This window comes from Mesocricetus auratus, unplaced genomic scaffold (genome assembly GCF_017639785.1).
Source record: "Mesocricetus auratus isolate SY011 unplaced genomic scaffold, BCM_Maur_2.0 Super-Scaffold_100707, whole genome shotgun sequence".
Taxonomy (NCBI): Eukaryota; Metazoa; Chordata; class Mammalia; order Rodentia; family Cricetidae; genus Mesocricetus; species Mesocricetus auratus.
In genome coordinates this window covers 12,857,874-12,878,420 of record NW_024429269.1, presented here as the reverse complement: position 1 = coordinate 12,878,420, position 20,547 = coordinate 12,857,874, and the positions used below count along the sequence as shown (strand labels likewise).

At 52.9% G+C, this 20,547-nt stretch overlaps 1 protein-coding gene and 1 long non-coding RNA gene across 2 annotated transcripts; one reads left to right on the top strand and one right to left on the bottom strand.

Annotated features, from left to right (window-relative positions):
- Nucleotides 1-759: 759 nt before the first annotated feature.
- On the top strand, nt 760-19,060 carry Nynrin (NYN domain and retroviral integrase containing). Its single transcript, XM_040740608.1, has 9 exons — nt 760-816; nt 971-1,185; nt 7,525-8,180; nt 8,298-9,905; nt 10,322-10,452; nt 10,585-10,681; nt 12,259-12,360; nt 12,809-12,910; nt 14,424-19,060. Exons 2-9 carry the CDS (start codon nt 988-990, stop codon nt 17,281-17,283), a joined length of 5,754 nt encoding a protein of 1,917 aa, XP_040596542.1. The 5' UTR covers nt 760-816; nt 971-987; the 3' UTR covers nt 17,284-19,060.
- LOC121137835 lies at nt 6,386-8,374 on the bottom strand. The gene is made up of 3 exons (XR_005875108.1): nt 8,270-8,374; nt 7,654-7,912; nt 6,386-7,387 (listed from the first exon to the last, which is right to left on the bottom strand). It is a non-coding gene; the product is annotated as an uncharacterized LOC121137835 (long non-coding RNA).
- Nucleotides 19,061-20,547: the final 1,487 nt, after the last annotated feature.

Here is a 20,547-nt window from a genome sequence, read left to right as displayed (position 1 = left end):
TCACCCTGGTTGGAAAGGGGCTCTCACAAACCACTCAAGCCTGAAAACTGGGGTAGCTAACTCGGCTGCCCCTCCAGCCCTGGGGGGCTTCCACAGGGTCTGGGCTGCAGGCCAGTTCCAGGCGGTCCCCAGACTTGAGTGGGGGGTGGGAGTCAGAGCTCTTCTCACCCTTTACTTCCTGCTTGGTCTCCAGCCCAGAGTTTCTAGAGGCCCGAGCCTCTGTGGGCTCTCCACCCCACTCTCCTTTAACCCTTTCCTGCCACGGAAGAACATGGGTCAGGCTTGGGTTCTGAAGGGAGGTGCAGACCACCAAGAAGTGGTGTGTGTGTGTGTGTGTGTGTGTGTGTGAGTGTGTTTGTGGAGTGGTGTGTGTGTGAATGTATATGAAGGAGTGGTGTGAGTGTGTGTGTGTGTGTGTGTGTGTAAAACCCTGATTGAGATCTCAAAACAGGGTCTCAGAGCCCAACTCTCCTTCCTCTCCCTTCCTTCCAGGAAAGGGGAATTGGAAGGAAATTAACTTTGACCCCTGGGCACAAAACTTGGGTGGAGGGCAGTTGTTTCCACGTCCTTGGCCGGGCTTCTCCCCCCTCTCCTTCCCTCCTTGCTCTCCAGCGCCCCTTTAAGCAATCCAGCAGCCCAGGCGAGTTTATCCAGGGGGCCTGGCTGCAAGGTCCAGGGGGAAGGCGGGGTGGCGGGGAGGGCGGCGGGATCCCGCCCGGTCCCACCCCTAGCTACAACCCCTAGCAGGAAGGGCTTGTCTCCTGAGCAGCGGCGGAAAGGGACGGAGCTGGGAGGGCGGGCGCGGAGCACTGGCGGGTGGGTCGCAGAGCCCGCAGCAGGGAGGCAGTGGCGGGGGGGCGCGCCGCAGGGAAAGGGAGGCGTGGCTTAGGTTGCGGGGCTTGGTGGCCGGGGGCCTCGGGTCTGGGGGTCTCGGCGTTGGGACCGGTGACACTTGTCTCACGCTTTCCAGGGGCAGGAGAGGCAGCCATGCTCTTGTCTGGGGGTAGACCCCCAGCGCAGGAATGGTTCATGGTGCAGTCAAAATCGAAGCCTCGGGTGCACCGACAGCGGTTGCAAGTCCAGCGCATCTTCAGGGTCAAGGTGAACGCCTTCCAGAGCCGTCCCGACAACCCCTACTTCTGGCTGCAGCTGGAGGGGCCCCGCGAGAATACTGGTAAAGCCAAGGTAAACAGTTTCTCTTCACTCCCCACGTAGCCCTTCTATCAACCCCTCTCCCTCTCTCCTGGGGAGTCAGTGGTCCCCAGAGGTATTCAGCTTGGGTTCTGCTGCTTGACTGGCAGGTACCGGGCCTCCCTCCCTCCAGATCTGCAGCCCCAGCTCGGTCCCTCGGCTTCATTCTTCCTCTTCAGCCCCACCCCTCTCTTGCAAGTCAGGCAGTGCTTCGGGAGTCAGGTCTGCCCTTCACCGGTTCCCCCTGTCCTTTCCAGTGTGCTGGGAGAACCTCTGGGGATCGACCCAGCGATCGAGCGGCTCTCCTTGAGCCCTCTTCGGCCAGGCCTCAGTGATCAGAACTCTGCTTTTCCATCTTGGGATCAATTTAAGGGCCTGCATTTTTGTGGCCTCTGCAACACACGTCTTTGTTCTCACCAAGGCTCTGGAAGGCCTCTGTCCTTTCTGTCTGTCTAAATCCTGGGCTGTGTCTCTGAGTACTAGGACTGGAGGAGGGCCCTAGAGACACTTCTAAAGCAGCGTGGCATTTTCTAGATGAGGCCCTGGGGCTCAGAGAGGGTGAAGGCCTGCATGCGTCCTCAGAATCAGGTGGGAGTAGGTTGGTGGAGGTTGGACTAGAACCCAGGACCCTGACCCATATTCTTGCTCCTCTCAGCAACAGGGGCTCAGGGTGGAATGCATCTGTTCTGGAAAGCACGGCCTTGGGATGCCAGGGAGTCTGGGAGGACCATAGACTTTGAGATGAAAGGGCCTGCTGTGCGTAGCTGGGTATTGAACAGGCCAGGTCCCAGCTTGTAGCTCAACTTGGCTTCTTTCACCAGTTTCTCTGCCTGGGCTCCTCCCTCTGCCTCGTCACACCCAAGGTCCCCTACTCCCTCAGATTCCCTTATCTTTTCCGGTGGGAAGGACCTAGGTTCCCTTCTCTCAGTCTTTGGCTGGAGCTTTATCCCAGTTAGAAAGGGCCGAGGTTGGGGAGGCCCAGAGCACAGCCAGCAGGAGGACAGGGAGGCTGGGAAATGTCTCCCTTAGCACTTTCAGCAAGCTGCTGCATCAGCAGTTTTCCAGTTCTGACAGAGGTGCTGGGGGAGGGGAGAGGTGTCTGTCCAGAAAACAGATGTGCAGGAGCCTGCGAGTGTCAGAGGGTTGGGTAGGGTAACAAGAGGCTTTTGGGTTCCTTATGCCCTTAATTTTTCCATTACTGTAAAGTGCCATAGCTCAGCCTTTATGGAGAACCAAGCAACTGACAAGTACTTCCTTTCCAAAGCCCCCGCCATGTGATGGGGACTGAACCCAGAGTCTGTGTGTACCACACGGAGCCACCCCTCCCCTGCTCCCTGAATAGCACTGTTTGGGATGCCCACCTCGTGTTTCTGTCTTAAACTTCAGGTCAGCTTCTTCAAGCCTGTCAGCTCCGGCCAGCACTGCTGCCTCTTTGGGCCACAGGCTTCCAACCCCAGGTTTCTCAGTCCAAGCCCTGCTAAGTCCCGTGGCTCCATCAATTTCCCCTCCCATCCCTCATTGCCCTGGAGAGAGGCCGTGTAGACAGTGGCAACTCGGCTTGCAGAGATTCCTTTTTTTTTTTTTTGCAGGGGTGGGGGTAGTGGGGGTGGGTGAGAGAGGGTTTCTCTGTGTAACCCTGTCTGTCCTGGAACTCACTCTGTAGACCAAGGTGACCTCAGACTCAGAGGTCGGTCTGCCTCTGCCTCCTAAGTGCTGGGATTAAAGGCGTGGGACACCCCACCCCACCCCCGCCCCTGCCTCAGCTTGCAGGGATTCTGGGTAACTTCCTTGTACTGGTGGTGAACAGAAGGAAGATATTGGGGGGCAGGAGGAGAATGTGGAATGTGGGGAGGATAAAGTTTTGTCCCAAGGGTTAGGAGATCTGGATTTGACACCCTGTCACCACATTACAGTCCAGACAGAGCAACTGGTTCTTTGAAGAGGTTCAGGTCTAATAATTTATCCATCTTGAGCCCTTTTCCTCATATGTGAAACAGTGTAATAATACTCTTGCCACGGAAGAGTCGTGAGGGCATCTGAAATCATGATGCTCAAATACTCTGGCAGTGTGCAGAGAACAACATGGGGCGAAGCAGGTGTTGCTGTTAGTAAATGGCTCTATAATCGATCCTGTCTGTCTCCCAGTGTTGGTATCCTGTGAAACGAGATGCTCTTGGTTACCTGCTGTCTTAGTTGGGGTTTCTGTTGCTGTGAAGAGGCACCCTTATAAAGGAAACATTTAATTGGGGCTGGCTTACAGTTCAGAGGGTTAGTTTGTTACCATCATGGCGGGGGGGGGGGGGCGGGGCGGGGGGGACATGGAGACATGCAGGCAGTGTTGTAATTTTAAAAAGCAGTGCACACACAAGAGAAAGATGAGAAAGATGCCATTCAACAGAGCTTGGGTGGAGGAGTTTCTTATTGGGGAAAAGAATGGGAAAAGGGGGAGGGGAGAGGAGAGAGAGGCCTCTAGGGACAGGAGCAGCAGAAGAGAAGAGAGAGGCAGGGGGGGGAGAGAAGAAGAGACAGAGACAGGCAGAGAGACAGACAGAGAGAGAGAGAGAGAGAGATGCTCTTAGTGGCTGAAGATGAAGGTGTATCCTGTCAGAACTCCAAGGACAGGCCAGTACAGAAGCCTGACTACTAACAGGCAGACATGGCCCTAGAGAGGTAACTGAGAGTTCTACATCTTGATCCGAAGGCAGCAGGAAAAAGACTGCCACACTAGGCCTAGCTTGAGCATATGAGACCTCAAAGCCCACCTCCACAGTGACACTTCCTCCAACAAGACCACACCTACTGCAATAGGGCTACACTTTCTAATAGTGCCACTCCCCATGGTCAAACATTCAGACACATGAGTCTATGGGGGCCATTCCTATTCAAACCACCACACCTGCTATGTGAGCCTTTCCTAATGTGAGGATGTCTTGTTTTTCACATGTAGTGTGGATGGAGTTTTGCATTTTGACAGTGGCCTTCCATACATAGGTCAACTGGTAGAGAGGACTTGTGGAAATTAGAAGTTTGGGAGAGACAGAGAGGGAACAGTGGGGTCACTTGTGCACTGAGTGGAAGAGAGGTCAAGAAAGATGCAGGCCTTGGTGGCGCACACCTTTAATCCCAGCACTGGGGAGGCAGAGGCAGGTGGAGCTCTGTGAGTTCGAGGCTAGCCTAGTCTATAGAGTGAGTATGGAAACCCTGCTTGAAAAACTAAAAAACAAAACAAAAGATTCAGGCTCACTTAAAGAAGGGCCCTGGATAGTTTTTTGGTTTTGGGTTTCTGAGACAGGGTTTCTCTGTGTAGCTTTGGAGCCTGTCCTGGAACTCACTCTGTAGACCAGGCTGGCCTTGAATCACAGAGATTCACCCGCCTCTGTGCTAGGATTAAAGGCGTGGGTTACCAAACCTGGCCTGGGTATGTTTCTATATTACTTGTGCTTGCCTTGCCAGAAAAAATTTTTTTCTGTTAAACCTGTGTTTTAAGATCTTGTGCAGTGGCAGGATTTAGAAAACATCAGAGCTGTTGCTGTGTATCACACCCAGGTAGGAAAACAAACCCTGGGAAGCTGGCTCTCCTGGGGTGGGGTCAGACAGAGGAAAGGGGAGTTAACAGTGGGTAAATGAGCCCAGGGCTAAACCTTGTACATCCTTCTGTCTGTAGTACTCGAACATGGTACTGTGAGGATGGGCTGAGTGCCAGCAGGGAGGTGACACGTTTGCTTCTCTGAGAAGATGGATAGAGGTGACAGGGAATCCAGTGACAGTGGTAGTAGAAGTGGCTTCTGGAGCCTGTGTTCTGGGGTTCCAACTTGGTTCTTAGGTGGAAACTAGCCTGTCCCTACGTGAGCAGAACCCTGGGAACTGGTTGTGGTCAGGTGTGTGCTGGATTTGGTTCACACACACCCATTATTAACATTTTAGAACTTTGTAAGCTGGTAGAGGGGTGTTTAGAGCCATAGTGGGAACATTGGCAAGCGCTCTAAATCAGGGTGTGCCCCTTCTCCACGTTTGCCTACACAGCTGTGTTGCTACTGAACACCTAATCTCTCTTTTTGTTTAAATGTAAGCTGTTTCCTTAACCAAGGAATTTACATTTAAAAGTTCTTGCCCTCTCCTTAAAAGTTCACAAAAGAAGATAGCAATACTTTTCTTGTCCTTCAGGACTCTTCTGGCATTCATGGATTTCCAAGTTTCTCACACAGCATGTAGACAGACACTCTTGTCTTGAGGCTCCAGATTATTGCTCTCCTGGGGCATCATTATGTTGTCTTCCTTCCTTCCTTCCTTCCTTCCTTCCTTCCTTCCTTCCTTCCTTCCTTCCTTCCTTCCTTCCTTCCTTCCTTCCATTATCTGAGTACTGGAATTGGCGCCTACCTTGTAAATTCTGGGGTAGAAGGTGTGCATCACCATACCCTGCTAACTGCTAACTGACTTTTTGCCTGACTATCTTTCAACTCTTTTGTTTGTTTGTTTTGAGTGTCTCATTGCTATGGTTACATTTAAGTGTCTAAGAGTTATGGGTTCTATTTTCGCACAAAATGGTGTGAAACTAAAAACTAAATGATACAGCAAACTAACTAAAACTAACCAGGTGTTGGTGGTGCTCGCCTTTAATTCCAGCACTTGGGAGGCAGAGGCAGGCCAACCTCTGTGAGATTGAGGCGAACTCGGTCTACAGAGTGAGTGCCAGGGCAGCCTCCAAAGCTACACAAAGAAACCCTGTCTCAAAAAGCCAAAATAAATAAACTAAAAACTAGAAAATTTCACACTAAAAATGGTGTCCTATTTACTGTGTGCCAAATTGTTTAATATGTTTCTGAGAAGAGTAATGGTAGTTAGCCTTTTGGAGGTAGGGAAGTCTGTCTGTCTGTGTCTCTCTGTGTTGGGAGTATTAGGTTTTCAGGTTGATCTTCTCTACGTTTGTTTTCCTCTTTCTCTTCACTCCTTGAATTCATAGCTTCCTGGTTCTGTCCTTTTTCTTAGCCTTTTTAGTATTTTTCATGTAAATTGGGGTGTCATTTGAAGGCAGATAATGAACACTGGCTTATAAGAAGAAAGGAGAGTCAGGCAATGGTGGTGCTCACTTTTAATCCTAGCATTTGAGAGGCAGAGGCAGGCAGATCTGTGAGTTGGAGGCCAGCCTGGTCTACAGAGTGGGTTCCAGGACAGCCTCCAAAGCTACCGAGAAACCCTGTCTCAAGGGAAAAGAAGGAAGGATCCTGTGAAGTCATAAGCACCTTGACACTCATAGACTGGTATGATGTTGTTTGGTGCTAATGTTTTTATTTAACTTCAAAGTGACAGAAGATCTGTGGAACGTTAGGCAATAGATTTTTACAAATAACATCACTCTATTTTGATGTTTTTCCTACTTTGCTGAATCATTTATCAATAGATTGCTGAAATTGTTTTCTGTTTAGGATTACACTGGTAGGTGGATGAAGCCAGCTGCTTTCCCTGCGAACACGAGGGCTGGTCAGCTAGGGAACTCGAGGCTTTCATTCTGGTTAGACAAAATGAGGATCTGTGGGACATTCCTCTGGATACTGGCTCAGCAACTTTATCTCCACTGCTGGGTGACAGTTACCATGGTTACGGGTACAGGTTGTGCCCAGAGCTTCTGGAAGGGGATTAAACCAGAATTCTACAGGATTACCTGGAAGTCACTGTGCTGTCAGCCAGAGGAGGTGCAGCGAGCTCTGGCTTTAGTCAGGTAGATACAGGCTGTGATCTGGTGCAGGCACAGCTGAGCTGTGTACACTTATTATTTTTATTATTATTATTTTCTCATCTTATGAGAAAATGGGAGCAGGCTGTGCCAGTCTCCATTCTAAGTAAGCCAAGCTCACTTAACTAATTGAAGCTTCCAGGAGACTGACGAGGCAGGATTGGATGGGAGGCACCGTTGGGAGGAGGGAATTGCTAACTTGGCCCAGGCTGCTCACATTCTCAGCACATGAGAATACTTAAAAGTGTGTAGCCCCTCCCCCCAGGTGCCACACAGTTCTGCAGTGCCAAGGTGGGGCCTGGGCCCAAGCATGTCTAGCTTAACTCGCCATGCTGTAGGTGAAGAGGCTGAGGCTCCGAGAAGTTGGCACATTTCCTGCAATCCTTCCTGGTCGAATAAGGCCATTAGAACTAGTGTGAGGTCTCTTGACACCAAACTTGATTCTCATTATCCTGTCACCGGTCCCTGGAAAGAGGGGGTGGAGGTGGGGGGTCAGCTGTGGGAGGGGTTAAGCTTAGCCAGGGGTTGGCCTTTGAGGTGCAGAGGACAGATAGGGTTAGCCACTCACAGGCTGGCTCCCTTTGCTTCTCCCTTCTGTCCAGGAATACCTGAAGGGTCTGTGCAGCCCAGAGCTGTGGAAGGAGGTTCGCTACCCGCCAGTCCTGCACTGCGCCTTCCTGGGGGCACAAGGCCTGTTCCTGGACTGCCTCTGCTGGAGTACTCTGGCTTACCTGGTGCCTGGTCCCCCAGGCTCCTTGATGGTGGGCGGGCTGACTGAGTCTTTCACCATGATACAGAACTGGCTGGAGGAGTTGGTGGCACGTCTGCGCTGGGGCCCTGCCCCTATGGTCACCCCCCGGGGGGTTTGGGAGACAGAGGTGACCCGGGCTTTTGGGGCCCTGGTGTGGATCCGCGGTGACCAGTATGCAGGAGACCTGCTGCAGCTTCCACCAGCGGTGCAGGAGCTGCTCCTCAGCCTCGTGCGGGATGCTGCTGGCAAAGAAGACATCGTCGATTGGCTCAGCCACTTTGGCATCTCTGGTACCTGCTCCAACCCAGAGGTCCTGATCTACCCCACCCCGCAGCAGAAGGAAGGCTCATCCCTGGTGACCATAGGAGAGAGCCCTGGACCCTTCTTAGAGATAGGAACCTGGAATCAGGCTTCAGAAAATTCAAAGAGATCAACAGGTTTGGGAGCAGCTGGATCCCTGATGCCAGTCCAGAGCACTCAGCAGGAGACAGCATGCCAGCTAGTACAGTAAGTACTGGAGAATGGGTCTTCTCCACCCCTGTCCAGGCTCATGATCCCAAGGAAATAGTCATTTGGGACCAAAGTGCCTTTCTCACCTTTTCAACAAACTTGGGCCTTTTCCAGGATCTGTTCCAACAAGCAAGGTGATACGGACAGTGCTCGGGAGGAAGGAGCCATTGTGCAAACCCTCAGCAGCCAGGACTCTGCAAACCACACACAAGCGCTCTTGCAGCAAAGGCAGGCACAGAGGATGGAAGACAGAGTGTCACTGCAGTCGCCAGTGTCAGCTCTGAGTGCATGGGCCCCGGGGCCAGCCTTTGGGCCCCTGTGGCCAGGCACTATTGCTGCAACGTTCTGGAAGATCAACAAACTACATTCTCTTCACCTGGCCTGGCTCCTATCCCAGGCTTGCCTCAATTTCCCCTTCTGGCAGAGGCCCGTGGGCCCCATTCAGCTGAAGCTGCCAGGACAGACTCGTTTGCCCTTAAACCTGGGGTGGAAGCCGAAAGCACTGGCTCCTCTGCCCAGTACAGAAAACCAGGCTTGTAGACCAGACGGGGAGCCAGGAAGGGAGACATCCCTAGAGCACAGCCCGAAGCCAGAGACGCCCACAGGCGGCACCCGTTTATCGGTGGTGCCAGGGGACTGTGCTATCGAAGAGATGGTTAGCTCAGGGCCCCCACAAGTAGCGCCGTCTTTGACATCTATACCCCAGGTTGGAGTCGAGCAGAAAGATGAAAGAAGTGCATTGTCAGATGGTAAAGGCCTGGAAAAGTTGTCCCCTTCAGTACTGCCCACAGAGCAAAGGGGACCCACAGCTCACCAGAGGCCAGTGGCTCAAGCGGAGATGACAGATCAGTCTGTACCCAAGGCTCCAACAATGTCTGAAACTCTTGAAATGCCCACAGCCACAACAGTGTCCAAAGTTGAACACCTACCCACCGAGGAAGGTCTGCCCACAGCTCCCAAAGTGCCTCCAGCCCTAGAGAGGTCTGCAGTGTGCACAGAACCCGCAGCTCCCAAAGTGCCTCCAACTTCATCAAAGCCAGCAGCTCCTGTGGTACCCACAGCCCCCCAAAGAGCCTTGGGTCAGCAAGCAGCTCCCGTGGTACCCACAGCCCCTCAACAAGCAACTCCGGTGGTACCCACAGCCCCCCAAAGAGCCTTGGGTCAGCAAGCAGCTCCCGTGGTACCCACAGCTCCCAAAACTCCAGCGCAGAAAATGCCTTCAGTAAAAACACCTGCGAGCCCAACCCCCAAAGTTCAAACTGGGAATGCCACTAAAGCGGGGCCTGCAACTCCCAAAACACCTTCGACCACCAAAGCACCTGCAACTTCTAAAGCCTCCAGAGCATCTAAGACATCTGTGGCCCAGGTGCCCGTGGTTGCAGGGCAAACCTTGGATGTAGCCAAACCCCTGAGTGAGGTCCAGGCTTCAAAGAGTAGAGCTGTCGGGCCAAAGGGCCAGGGGAAGGCGGGAAGGCAGGGTCTCCAGGCCAGTAGCACCCTGGCCTCCAGAAATTCGCATCCGTTCCTGAGGGAAGGACTTCTTGGGGCCTGGGAGGGGGCCCAGAGGCAGTCATCTCGCCACCCACAGGCCATTAACACAGTGACCAGCTTCCAGAGGTACCACGAGGCCTTGAACACACCCTTCGAGTTGAACTTGTCTGGGGAGCCTGGGAATCCAGGGCTTCGGAGAGTGGTCATCGACGGCAGCAGTGTGGCCATGGTGTGAGTAGCCGTGGGCTGGGCATGCTGGGGAGCTGGGCAGTTATTCCTTCCTGACCTAATGTGGGTATCGAGATGAGGGGCGTGGCCTGTAACGAATGGCTACTGCGTGGCAAGCAGTGCCCACGGCGGGGCTGCAGGCCTTGTGTGGTCGCACGTCCACATGCAATCCTAGCGCTCAGGAGGCAGAGGCAGAAGGGTTTCTTTGAGTTCAAGAGCAGCCTTGTCTACATAGTAAACCCCACCCAGGACAGCTAGGACTTCATAGGAGACCTTGTCTCAGAGGGGGAGGGGTACGGAGAGGGCATTGCTGGCATCTTCAGTACCCTTGGGACATTGCGGGCTTGGGCCCCAGGGCGAGGAATGAGTGGTACCGCGGGGCCTTCTGGGAGCAGTCCCTCACTCCCGCCGTCCCACAGGCACGGCCTCCAGCACTTCTTCTCGTGCCGGGGCATCGCCATGGCAGTGCAGTATTTCTGGAATCGAGGACACCGAGAGGTCACGGTGTTCGTACCCACCTGGCAGCTGAAGAAGCACCGGAGGGTGAGAGGTGAGATGCTCAGGGCCGCCCAGTCCCTCCGCCATCTCCAGGACGTCCCCTGACTTACTGCCCCGCTCCCACCCCCGACCGTGGCCTCTCCCACGCAGCCCTCCCTCTATCTCCCTGTTCTGTCTCCCTCAGAGAGCCACTTTCTGACGCAGCTTCACTCACTCAGGATGCTGTCAATCACTCCATCCCAGCTGGAAAATGGCAAGAAGATCACCACCTATGATTACAGGTGTGCCATTCCCCAGGTCCCTCCGCGGGCTCGGGGTGGTCTCGGATGGTGTCCCAGCTCACCTCGGGGGAAATGGAGACAAAGGCCGGGTCTGAGAGGAGGTGTTGGGGCACAAATGAGATGGCTGAAGGCTGGCCCCTCCCAAACACAAGGTCACCGAGGTCTTTGGAACTCTGGTGCTGTACTTCCCCAGTTAACTGGCCTCCTCCATGGCCTGTGGGCCCAGGCTCGCTGCATTGGATAGAAGGTGCCGCTTGGCTTTTGGTGCCAGCTTGTGTTAAAGTTCGTGTTTCAAGGAATGCCCTCAGTCTTTCTTCCCCAAGCTCGTACGCTGGGAGGAAGTGTAGACCGGGGACAAGGGTCTAGAAATGGAGTTAGCTGGACCTGGTTTGCCTAAACATTGACATCCTCTCAGCGTTCACCGTCTAGCATGGTCGTAGAACTAGTGTGCCTAGGGGACTCTGTGACCCGGCCTGTACTAGGGTAGGGAAGGAAGGCCCTGTCATTGTTCTAGGCTAGGCCAGATGCTCGGCCGACGGTTCTTGGTTTCGCTTGGGCACCTTGCATGCTGGGAGAATAGAGGTTATGTGTCTTTCCTGTGTTCCCTGCAATCCGCTCAGCCTTTAAGGCTGTGAAGAGCTGGGAAGGGCCACTCCAGTATCCCAAGCTTCCAGAGCTGACTCTTAGATCAGTTTTTTTTTGGGGGGGGGTGGTTCGAGACAGGGTTTCTCTGTATTGTTTTGGACCCTGTCCTGGAACTCGCTTGGTAGACCAGGCTGGTCTCGAACTCACAGAGATCCTCCTGCCTCTACCTCCTGAGTGCTGGGATTAAAGGCGTGCACCATCTGGTTTAGATCAGTTTTTTAAATCCTCTAAATCCAGCCAGGCAAGGAAGGGCTCAAGGGACAATGACTTTTCTGTAGAAGGGCCCTCTGCTGGGCACTTGGAGAACAGCATGTGAAAAATCCCAGGGAACACAGACAAGTAGGTAGGTGACTTTTTCCTGGGCACAGCCCTCCTCAGAAAGAAAGTGATCTTCAGGAAGATGGATTTGTCTATTAAGCCACATGATTTTATGTGTTGGTACATATGTGGTATGTATGTGTTGGTACATATGTGGTATGTATGAGTTGGTATCTATGGCATGAATGTGAGTATTGTGCCTTGATGAAGAATATTGTGTGCTGTGTGCTAGGCACGTAAGCATCACCTTGGTGTAATTATTATAGCAGTACTGGGGGGTATTTTATTTACATTTTACAGGCACAAAAATGGGAGCAGAAAAATACCCATGTGTGAACCAGAGGATGGGGTCTCTGTCAATGAGCCTGTGTATATGACAGGGGCGTGAGCTTGTATATACACTTGGGGGGTCTATGTAACCAAGTGCACATTCTGGGGGGATGTTGGGATCCCAGATTGCCACATGGAAGAGAGGATATGCTCTGGAACCTTGCCTTGATTACAGAGGGCAGAGTTTTTGTCTGACACACTCGGGAGCTCTAGTTCATTTTCCAGAGGGTCCAGAAAGTGAGAGGGTAGTTACTATGTGGTTAGTAATTTCCTTTTCCCTGCAGGTTCATGGTGAAGCTGGCAGAGGAGACAGATGGAATCATTGTCACTAATGAGCAGATTCACATCCTAATGAATAATTCCAAGAAACTGATGGTCAGAGATCGGTGAGACATTCCTTGGGACTTGAGCTCTTATTTCCCAGTGATGTTCAGCAGCCCATGGCAGAAAAAGATGTTGGGGTGAGACGAGGGGCCCAGAGTAGGCTCTCCAGTACTTGCTGGTAAATGGGGCTCTCAGCCCCTGCAGAGGCAACAGAGTGAGGCTGAGTCTTGGGTTCACTGAGGGTCTTCCCCATTTCTCTTGTGAGTCTTGGGTTCACTGAGGGTCTTCCCCATTTCTCTTGTGAGTCTTGGGTTCACTGAGGGTCTTCCCCATTTCTCTTGTGAGTCTTGGGTTCACTGAGGGTCTTCCCCATTTCTCTTGTGAGTCTTGGGTTCACTGAGGGTCTTCCCCATTTCTCTTGTGAGTCTTGGGTTCACTGAGGGTCTTCCCCATTTCTCTTGTGAGTCTTGGGTTCACTGAGGGTCTTCCCCATTTCTCTTGTGGATCTAGCCTGCTGCCCTTCACCTTCGCTGGGAATCTCTTCATGGTACCAGATGACCCCCTGGGCCGTGATGGCCCCACCTTGGATGAATTTCTGAAGAAGCCAAACAGGTAATTTGTCAGGCCGTCTCTATCTTCCAGACATTCCTGAACTGACCAGAAACACCTTGGGACAGGGTTTCTCTGTGGCTTTGGAGCCTGTCCTGGAACTCACTCTGTAGACCAGGCTGGCCTTGAACTCACTGAGATCCCCCTGCCTCTACCTCCCGAGTGCTGGGACTAAAGGTGTGTGCCACCAACGCCCGGCACTTTTTGATGCTTCTATCTGCTCTTTTCATTATGCTTTTAACATCTCACACACACTTTTTCATGTATCTTTCTACAACTGGCCTTTGTGCTTAATCTTTTCTTGCTGTCTTCACTCCTATGCCGTGCAAATTCATGTAGTACACTTTAGTGCCCGTGTAGCATTCCATTCCATGCAGAAGAATCTATTCTCTGCCTGGGACCATTTGACTATTTTTGCTTTATGCTGCTGGTGTTATGTGACAGCAAGCAGTCTTGTTGGTTTTTTCATTGTGTCCAAGAGAGCTCTGCGTACATATTGCTGTCATGTTAATTGTCTCCTTTGATTCTTTGCTATTTGAGTTAAATGTAAATGGACAAGGAATCTGAAGCTCAAATGATAAGGTCATTTTGGCAGAACTAGTTTGTAGCAACTCTGAGTCTCTGGCCTCTATGTGCTTTGAGTCACATTTGCTGCCCTGCCCCAGTGTTCTGGGACCTTCCGGGGAACTTGGTTGGGACTTGTGGACAGGGTGGTGCCTCCTAGGCCACGTCTCTCCACGCACACCCCTGCACGCCAACACCTGTTTCATCAGCTTGTGGAAATGAACTTGAGGTTTCTCTACTGTGTGCTAGGCCTCCCCTCAGACTTGGGCTTCCCCTGGAATGTTCATCCTGGGGTAAGAGTGGAGGCTGCCAGTCATCTCTTATCAAGTCACTGACTCAAAACTAAGTGTTTCGTGGTCTTAGTCTGCTTCGTTTTGTTCCCCTTGTTGCGATAAAATACCCTGACAAAAGCAACTTATGGAGAAAGGGCTGTTTCCACTCACAGTTCTAGGTGGGGAGTCAAAGTGGCAGGAGCTTGAGAAGAACTGGTCACATGTCTGCAGTCAGAGGAGAGCAATGTATGTGTGCTTAGCTCACTCTTTCATTTTGCAGTCTAGGATCCCTGCCTAGGGAATGACGTCACCCACGGTGGGAGGGTCTTCTCACCTCAATGTAATCAAGATAATCCCTCACAGACATGTCTATAGGCTACCCAATCTACACAGCCCTTCACTGAGACTGCCTTCTCAGTTGATTATAGGTTGTGTCAAGCTGACAGTCAGTAAGGTTTTGATTTGATAAAATTTCAAAGCACAGAAGAATCCTTGTTGAAGTTGTAGCATGAGCAAGCTGGAGAGCAAGTGTTTATGGGCCGGCTCCTGACTGACCCATGCATGAAGACTCTTAGGAATAAGACGGGGTTCTGTGGGGTCACCACACATGTGGCTTTCCCCTTGGATAATCTGTGGGGTGGGGATGCCCCCTCTCCTTCTTCTGCTTGTTTTGGTAATAGGTTGGACATGGACATTGGCAATTTCTTGAAGGTCTGGAAGACGCTTCCTCTCAGTTCAGCCAGTGTCTCTGAGTTGAGTGATGATGCTGGTCCCGAGCCTTTGGTGGGTCCTCAGAGTGTGGAAGAGGTCGGGGAGGAGAGGGAGAAAAGCCCAGAAGAGGAGCTGGTGGAGGGGCCAGGAACACCAAAGCCCGATGAGCAAGATGACCACTACTCTTCCCTCGTGGCAGTGTTTGGAGCCGAATGTCCTTCCCTTTCTGAGGAAATCCTCTGGTGTCTCAGCCTGCATGACCCCTCTGAGGGGGCTTTAGACATTGACCTCCTGCCAGCGGTGTCCTCTCCCTGCCTCCCTCCCTGGGATGGAAAGGCTCCCTGTCAACAGGTTCTTGCCCAGCTCACTCAGCTCACCATCCCTAGCAACTTCACCGCGCTGTCTTTTTTTATGGGCTTTATGGATTCCCACCGGGATGTTATTCCGGACTATGAAGTCCTCATGGGCCCCCTGCACGGCCTCCTCAAGCAGAAGCCGGACTGGCAGTGGAACCAGGAGCACGAGAAGGCCTTCTTGGCCCTGAAACGAGCCCTCGTGTCCGCCCTCTGCCTGTCAGCCCCCAACTCCCACCTGCCCTTTTACCTGGAAGTGACCGTCAGCCGAGTGTCACTGACGGCCATCCTGCAGCAGGAACACTCAGGAAGGAAGCACCCCATCGCCTATACCTCGAAGCCTCTCCTCCCTGATGAGGACAGCGAGGGCCCTCAGTCAGGCGGGGACAGCCCCTATGCTGTGTCTTGGGCCCTCAGACATTTTTCCCGATACATTGGAGACAACCCCGTGGTTCTACGACTCTCCTATGCCTCCCGGACAGCTGTGGACAGCGAGACGAGGGAAAGCCATAGGGCTTCCAAAGAGTGGCTGATACGATGGTCTCTCTTGGTGCAGGACAAAGGCAAGAGGGAGTTGGAGTTCAGCCTTCTCCAGGGCCTCCTGGGGGAGAACCAGCTGCTGACGGCTGCTTCCTCCATGCCTCGGGTTTTCCAGCTTCTCCCTCCTTCTACCGACCTGTCTGCTTTTATCTGCATCCACGTTTCTGGCTATTGCTTCTACCGTGATGATGAGCTGTGTGCTGGCTTTGGCCTCTACATCCTGTCTCCCACCAGCCCCCCAGTCTCCCTCGCCTTTTCCTGCCCCCCTCACACGCCCACCTGCGCCCACCTGGCAGCCGTGGCCTGTGGCCTAGAGCGCTTTGGCCAGTCCCGTCTCCCAGTGGTTTTCCTCACCCACTGCAACTGGATCTTCAGCGTCCTCTGGGAGCTCCTGCCACTCTGGAAGGCCCGGGGCTTCCTCTCATCTGACGGGGCCCCCCTACCTCATCCAAGCTTGCTCTCCTATATTATGTCTCTCACGTCTGGCTTCTCATCCCTTCCCTTTATCTACCGAACCTCTTATCGGGGCTCTCTATTTGCTGTGACAGTGGATAATCTGGCCAAGCAGGGTGCCCAAGGAGGCGGGCAGTGGTGGGACTTGCCGAAGGATGTGCCAGTGCCAGTGGTGACTCCCCATGCTAAAGGCAGGAAGCCCGACTTGCGGGCCTTACAGCGCAGTGACAGCACGTTGGCGGATATCATTGCCAAGCTGCAGGCTGGGCAGAAGTTGTCCGGACCCTCCCCTTTCAGTTCTGCTTTTAATTCACTCAGCCTCGACAAAGACAGTGGCCTGCTTATGTTCAAGGGGGAAAAACATCCCAGGGTCTGGGTAGTCCCAAGGCAACTTCGGAGGGATCTGATTTTTTCTGTGCATGACACGCCCTTGGGGGGGCACCAGGGGCCAGAGGAGACCTATAAGAAGCTGCGGTTGCTGGGATGGTGGCCCGGCATGCAGGAGCATGTGAAAGATTACTGCAGGAGCTGTTTGTTTTGCATTCCCAAAAATCTCACAGGGGGTGAGTTGAAAGTTATTGAGTCCCCATGGCCTCTCAGGTCAACCGCTCCCTGGTCAAGCCTGCAGATCGAGGTGGTGGGTCCAGTCACTGCCAGCGAGGAGGGTCATAAGTACGTGCTCCTGGTGGCAGATGCCAACACCCGGTGGGTGGAGGCATTCCCTCTGAAACCCTATACGCACATGGCTGTGGCCCACGTGTTACTGCAGCATGTGTTTGCAAGATGGGGTGTTCCCATAAGGCTGGAGGCGGCCCAAGGTCCCCAGTTTGCCCGGCATGTCCTGGTGAGCTGTGGGCTGGCCCTAGGAGCCCAGGTGACCACGCTGAGTAGGGCCCTCCAGTTCCCTTGTTTGATGAGTTCAGAGGCCTACTGGGAATTCAAGAGGGCCCTGAAGGAGTTCATTTTCCTGCATGGCAAGAAGTGGGCAGCCTCCCTTCCCTTGCTGCACCTGGCTTTTAGGGCCTCCACCACGCAGGCCACCCCGTACCAGGTCCTGACTGGGGGGGAGATGAGGCTGATGGAGCCCTTGTGGTGGGAGGTAAGCAGTGCGAACATTGAGGGGCTCAAGATGGATGCTTTCTCGTCGCGGCTGACATGGGAGCTGTTGGACCTCCACTGGAGGGTGGCAGAGAAGGCAGGCGAAAAGGCTGACAATAGGCGCTTGAAGAGGGAGGTCCAGGAGAAGGACTGGAAGGTGGGTGACCAGGTCCTCTTGCTGTCTCTCCCCAGGAACGGCAGCAGTGCCAAATGGATGGGCCCCTTCTATATCGGGGACCGGTTGAGCCCGTCACTCTACAGGGTGTGGGGTTTCCCGATCCCAGAGAAGCTGGGGCTTGTCTATCCTAGCAGTCTAATGAAGGCCTTTGCCAATGGTAGCACCCCTCTGTCCCTCAGCGTGCCTCTCAGTGAGTTGGAGCTGTGACTTAGAGCAGCCGGAGAGCTCCCCACTCCAGGAGTCCTGGGTTTCTGCTGCTAGGCATCCCTCTGCTCTAAGAAATGCTCTTAGCTCTTTGGGGCCCTCAGTTGTGCCTTTTGTGGAGAAGTTGCTTCATAAAGCTTTGCTGAATGGCCTTGACCTAGGGATGAATGTCCCTGTGGAAGCATGCCCAGCTTAGGGTGTTTGGAGACCTTGCCAAAGGTTGGCATATGTGGGCTCTGGTGATTTTACACTTGGGAGCAGAAAGTCTCCTCACTAAAGTAGGCCAGGCCCACAGTCTTCCCCAAGTGCCATTTTGTTGCTTCACACGCATGCAAGGGTATATTGGTATGTGCATCCCCCGCAATACCTTAAGCCTGGTATATTTAATAGTGCTTATCTGAACCTCACAGTGGGTACTAGCCCTCACTGTCACGGGAGTGCCTCCCCTTACACTGTGGGCTTGGCAAGCCTTTGCCCTTGGAGTTTTCAGTGGCACAGATACATGCTGGTAGCGGAGTGGGGGTGGGGGTGGGGCACAGCAGTTCTCCTGTCGACTTCCTTGGCCTTCTCATCTGTCAGGAAAGGGCTTTAGCCTTCATGTCCCTCCAGGACCATGGCTCTGGGTGGAGATGATCAGCCATAAGCCACCTAGCTGTCTGTGTAAGGGAAGGTGCTGGAGGAAGGGGTCGAGTTGGCCTACCTCATTTGATTCCAGTTATGGAGATGATTCCTGACCCCTGCTGTGATGGTGACCACCTCACAGGAATCATGGACCTTGGTGCCCAGTGTGGCATTTCTACTGCAAGAGCTGCTTCTATTAGGACCAGTGGGGCCCACGCTCTGCTTTAAGGGGAGAGCGTCTGACTTGGGTAGTTTGACACGTGGCCAGGTGCTGGGTAGCTTTACCTCTTACCCTTCTCATTCCTGCCCAAAGCCCACAGCACTCTCCTGCCTGCACTATCTCCTTAGACGCCTTCCTGCCTGCACTATCTCCTTAGACGCCGAGGGACCTCTGTGCCCTGAGCAGCTGCATGCTGTTGGCCTGCTTCTGTGTAGAGCTCCCTGGGAACCAGCCGTGCCTGCGGAGAGCCCTCCTGCAGCGGGAGTGGGCCTCCTGCCCCTCTGCCTGTCCACGTTGAGGTGCTGTCAGTCAGCCTGCAGAGGAAGGCCAGCGCTGTGCAAGTCTGCCTCAGATCCCTAGTAGCTCATTTCCTCAGAAGCCAGTGCAGCTTTCTGACCCAGCACAGACCTGACATCGTGGAGTGCCCAGGCCAGAGGAGTTGCCATTGAGTCCAGCTTGCTTCAGAACAGAGGAAAGAGGGCCAGAGGGGGAAAACGACTTGTCCAAAGCCACACAGCTGCTTGGTGTCTGAGCTGGAGTCCGGACGGACCCTCCTGACTTCAGGTTCATCACGACAGGGGCTCTGGCAACAGGGCCAAGCAGGAGAACCCTTTCAGATTGTGTTCCTCTGTTCCCTTTGATGCTGTTTCCCAACTTTTCTAGAAAAACTACCTGGATGCTGTTCCTCAGACAATCCAGTTGTCAGCCCTGCCCTGCCCAGGAATGAATGCTGGGCCGCTGAAAGTTAGCTGTAGAGTTTTAGCAGGGTTTAGAGTGAGCACTGCGTTTCCTCACTCCCCCTACTCTTCATACGGTGTGCCAGCCTCGCTCTCCCACCCCAGGGCTGTGTTCAGACCCCTCTTCCTGTTAAGTACGATTTTGATCATATGCTCTCCAAGTGATTTTCATTCTGTTTTTCAATAAATCAATTAAAACGGAGCCTTTTTTTGTTTTGTCTTCCAGAATTGGGGGGTGAGGAGGGAGGAGCATCTGTGGAAGTCTGGTTCATTGCTCTGCTTCTTGTTCCTGGAACCCTTTTCTTGCCCCCTCAAGCTCTGTCATCACTCTTGGCTAAGCTTCCTGACTTTGGGCCTGGGCTTTCTGCTGCCCTTTTTCATGTGCCGAAACTTCTGCTCGGTGCAAGCATTTTTCCTTTACTCCCCAAGCCCCAGTCTACTGGTTAATACCTCTTCATTTTGGGGCTGCAGAGATGGCTGTGGTTAGATCGTTTGCTGCTTTTGCAGAGAGGTGCCGAGATTTGGTTCTCAGCACTTACAGAGCAGTTCGTAGCTGTCTCACTCCAGGTCCAGGGGATCCAGCACTCTCTTCTGACTCAAGGCATGCACATAGGGCACATGCAGACATGCAGGCAAAATGCTCAGACACATAAAATAAAATTTAAAAATCTAAAAAAAAAGTTTCTCCAGTTCAGTTTGATCCAGATTACAATGCTTCAGAAACTAAAACATGTTCTGTGGGCTAGAGATGGCTCAGTGGTTAAGAGCATTAACAGCTCTTTCAGAGGACCACGGTTCAATTCCCAGCACCTACATGGCAGCTCACAACTGCCCATAACTTCAAGTCTAAGGGAATCTGGCACCTTCTTCTGGCCTCTGTGGGCACTGAACACACATGGCACCCAGAGATGGCACACAGACACTCATGCAGCCCACACACCCATGTGCATAAAATAAAAATAGATAAATATTTTAACAAATGTCCGGATTTTTTTTCTGTTGAGTCCAAGAACACTTCTCTTGAGCCTACCAAGTTTTAACTTTTTTTGTTTGTTTGTTTTTTGAGACAAGGTTTCTCTGTGGCTTTGGAGGCTGTCCTGAAACTCACTATGTAGACCAGGCTGGCCTTGAACTCACAGAGATCCGCCTGCCTCTGCCTCCCGAGTGCTGGGATTAAAGGCGTGCGCCACCAACGCCCGGCTTGACTGAAATCTTATGCTTTATTTTCTGAGGCGCGCCAGCTGAATGGTGCGGTTTATTTTCTGAGGCGCGCCAGCTGAATGGTGCGGTTTATTTTCTGAGGCGCGCCAGCTGAATGGTGCGGTTTATTTTCTGAGGCGCGTCAGCTGAATGGTGCGGTTTATTTTCTGAGGCGCGCCAGCTGAATGGTGCGGTTTATTTTCTGAGGCGCGTCAGCTGAATGGTGCGGTTTCTTATGTCCTCATGATCTTGCTGAGCAATGAAGCCGCGGAACCTGCAGTGTCTAGACTGTGACACATCTCACACAGCATGCTAAGGATTATGCATTCGGCCCCAGCACCCACTAGGTGTCAGAGGGCTTTGTGCAGTGAGTGATGGAGCACTGAGGTGATCTCCAAGTAGAGAGAGCAATGGGCGTCGAGGAGAACTGGAGGTGGCTGCGGGCAGATTATGGGCTCTTCTAGAAATCTAGCTAGCAGATTGCTAGTT

Excerpts from the sequence above, each read along its gene's own strand:
- Nynrin (XM_040740608.1), top strand. The coding sequence starts at position 988 with ATGCTCTTGTCTGGGGGTAGACCCCCAGCGCAGGAATGGTTCATGGTG. Across the intron at positions 9,906-10,321 it reads GGCAGCAGTGTGGCCATGGT|GCACGGCCTCCAGCACTTCT; the intron begins GTGAGTAGCCGT and ends GCCGTCCCACAG. Across the intron at positions 10,682-12,258 it reads ATCACCACCTATGATTACAG|GTTCATGGTGAAGCTGGCAG; the intron begins GTGTGCCATTCC and ends TTTTCCCTGCAG.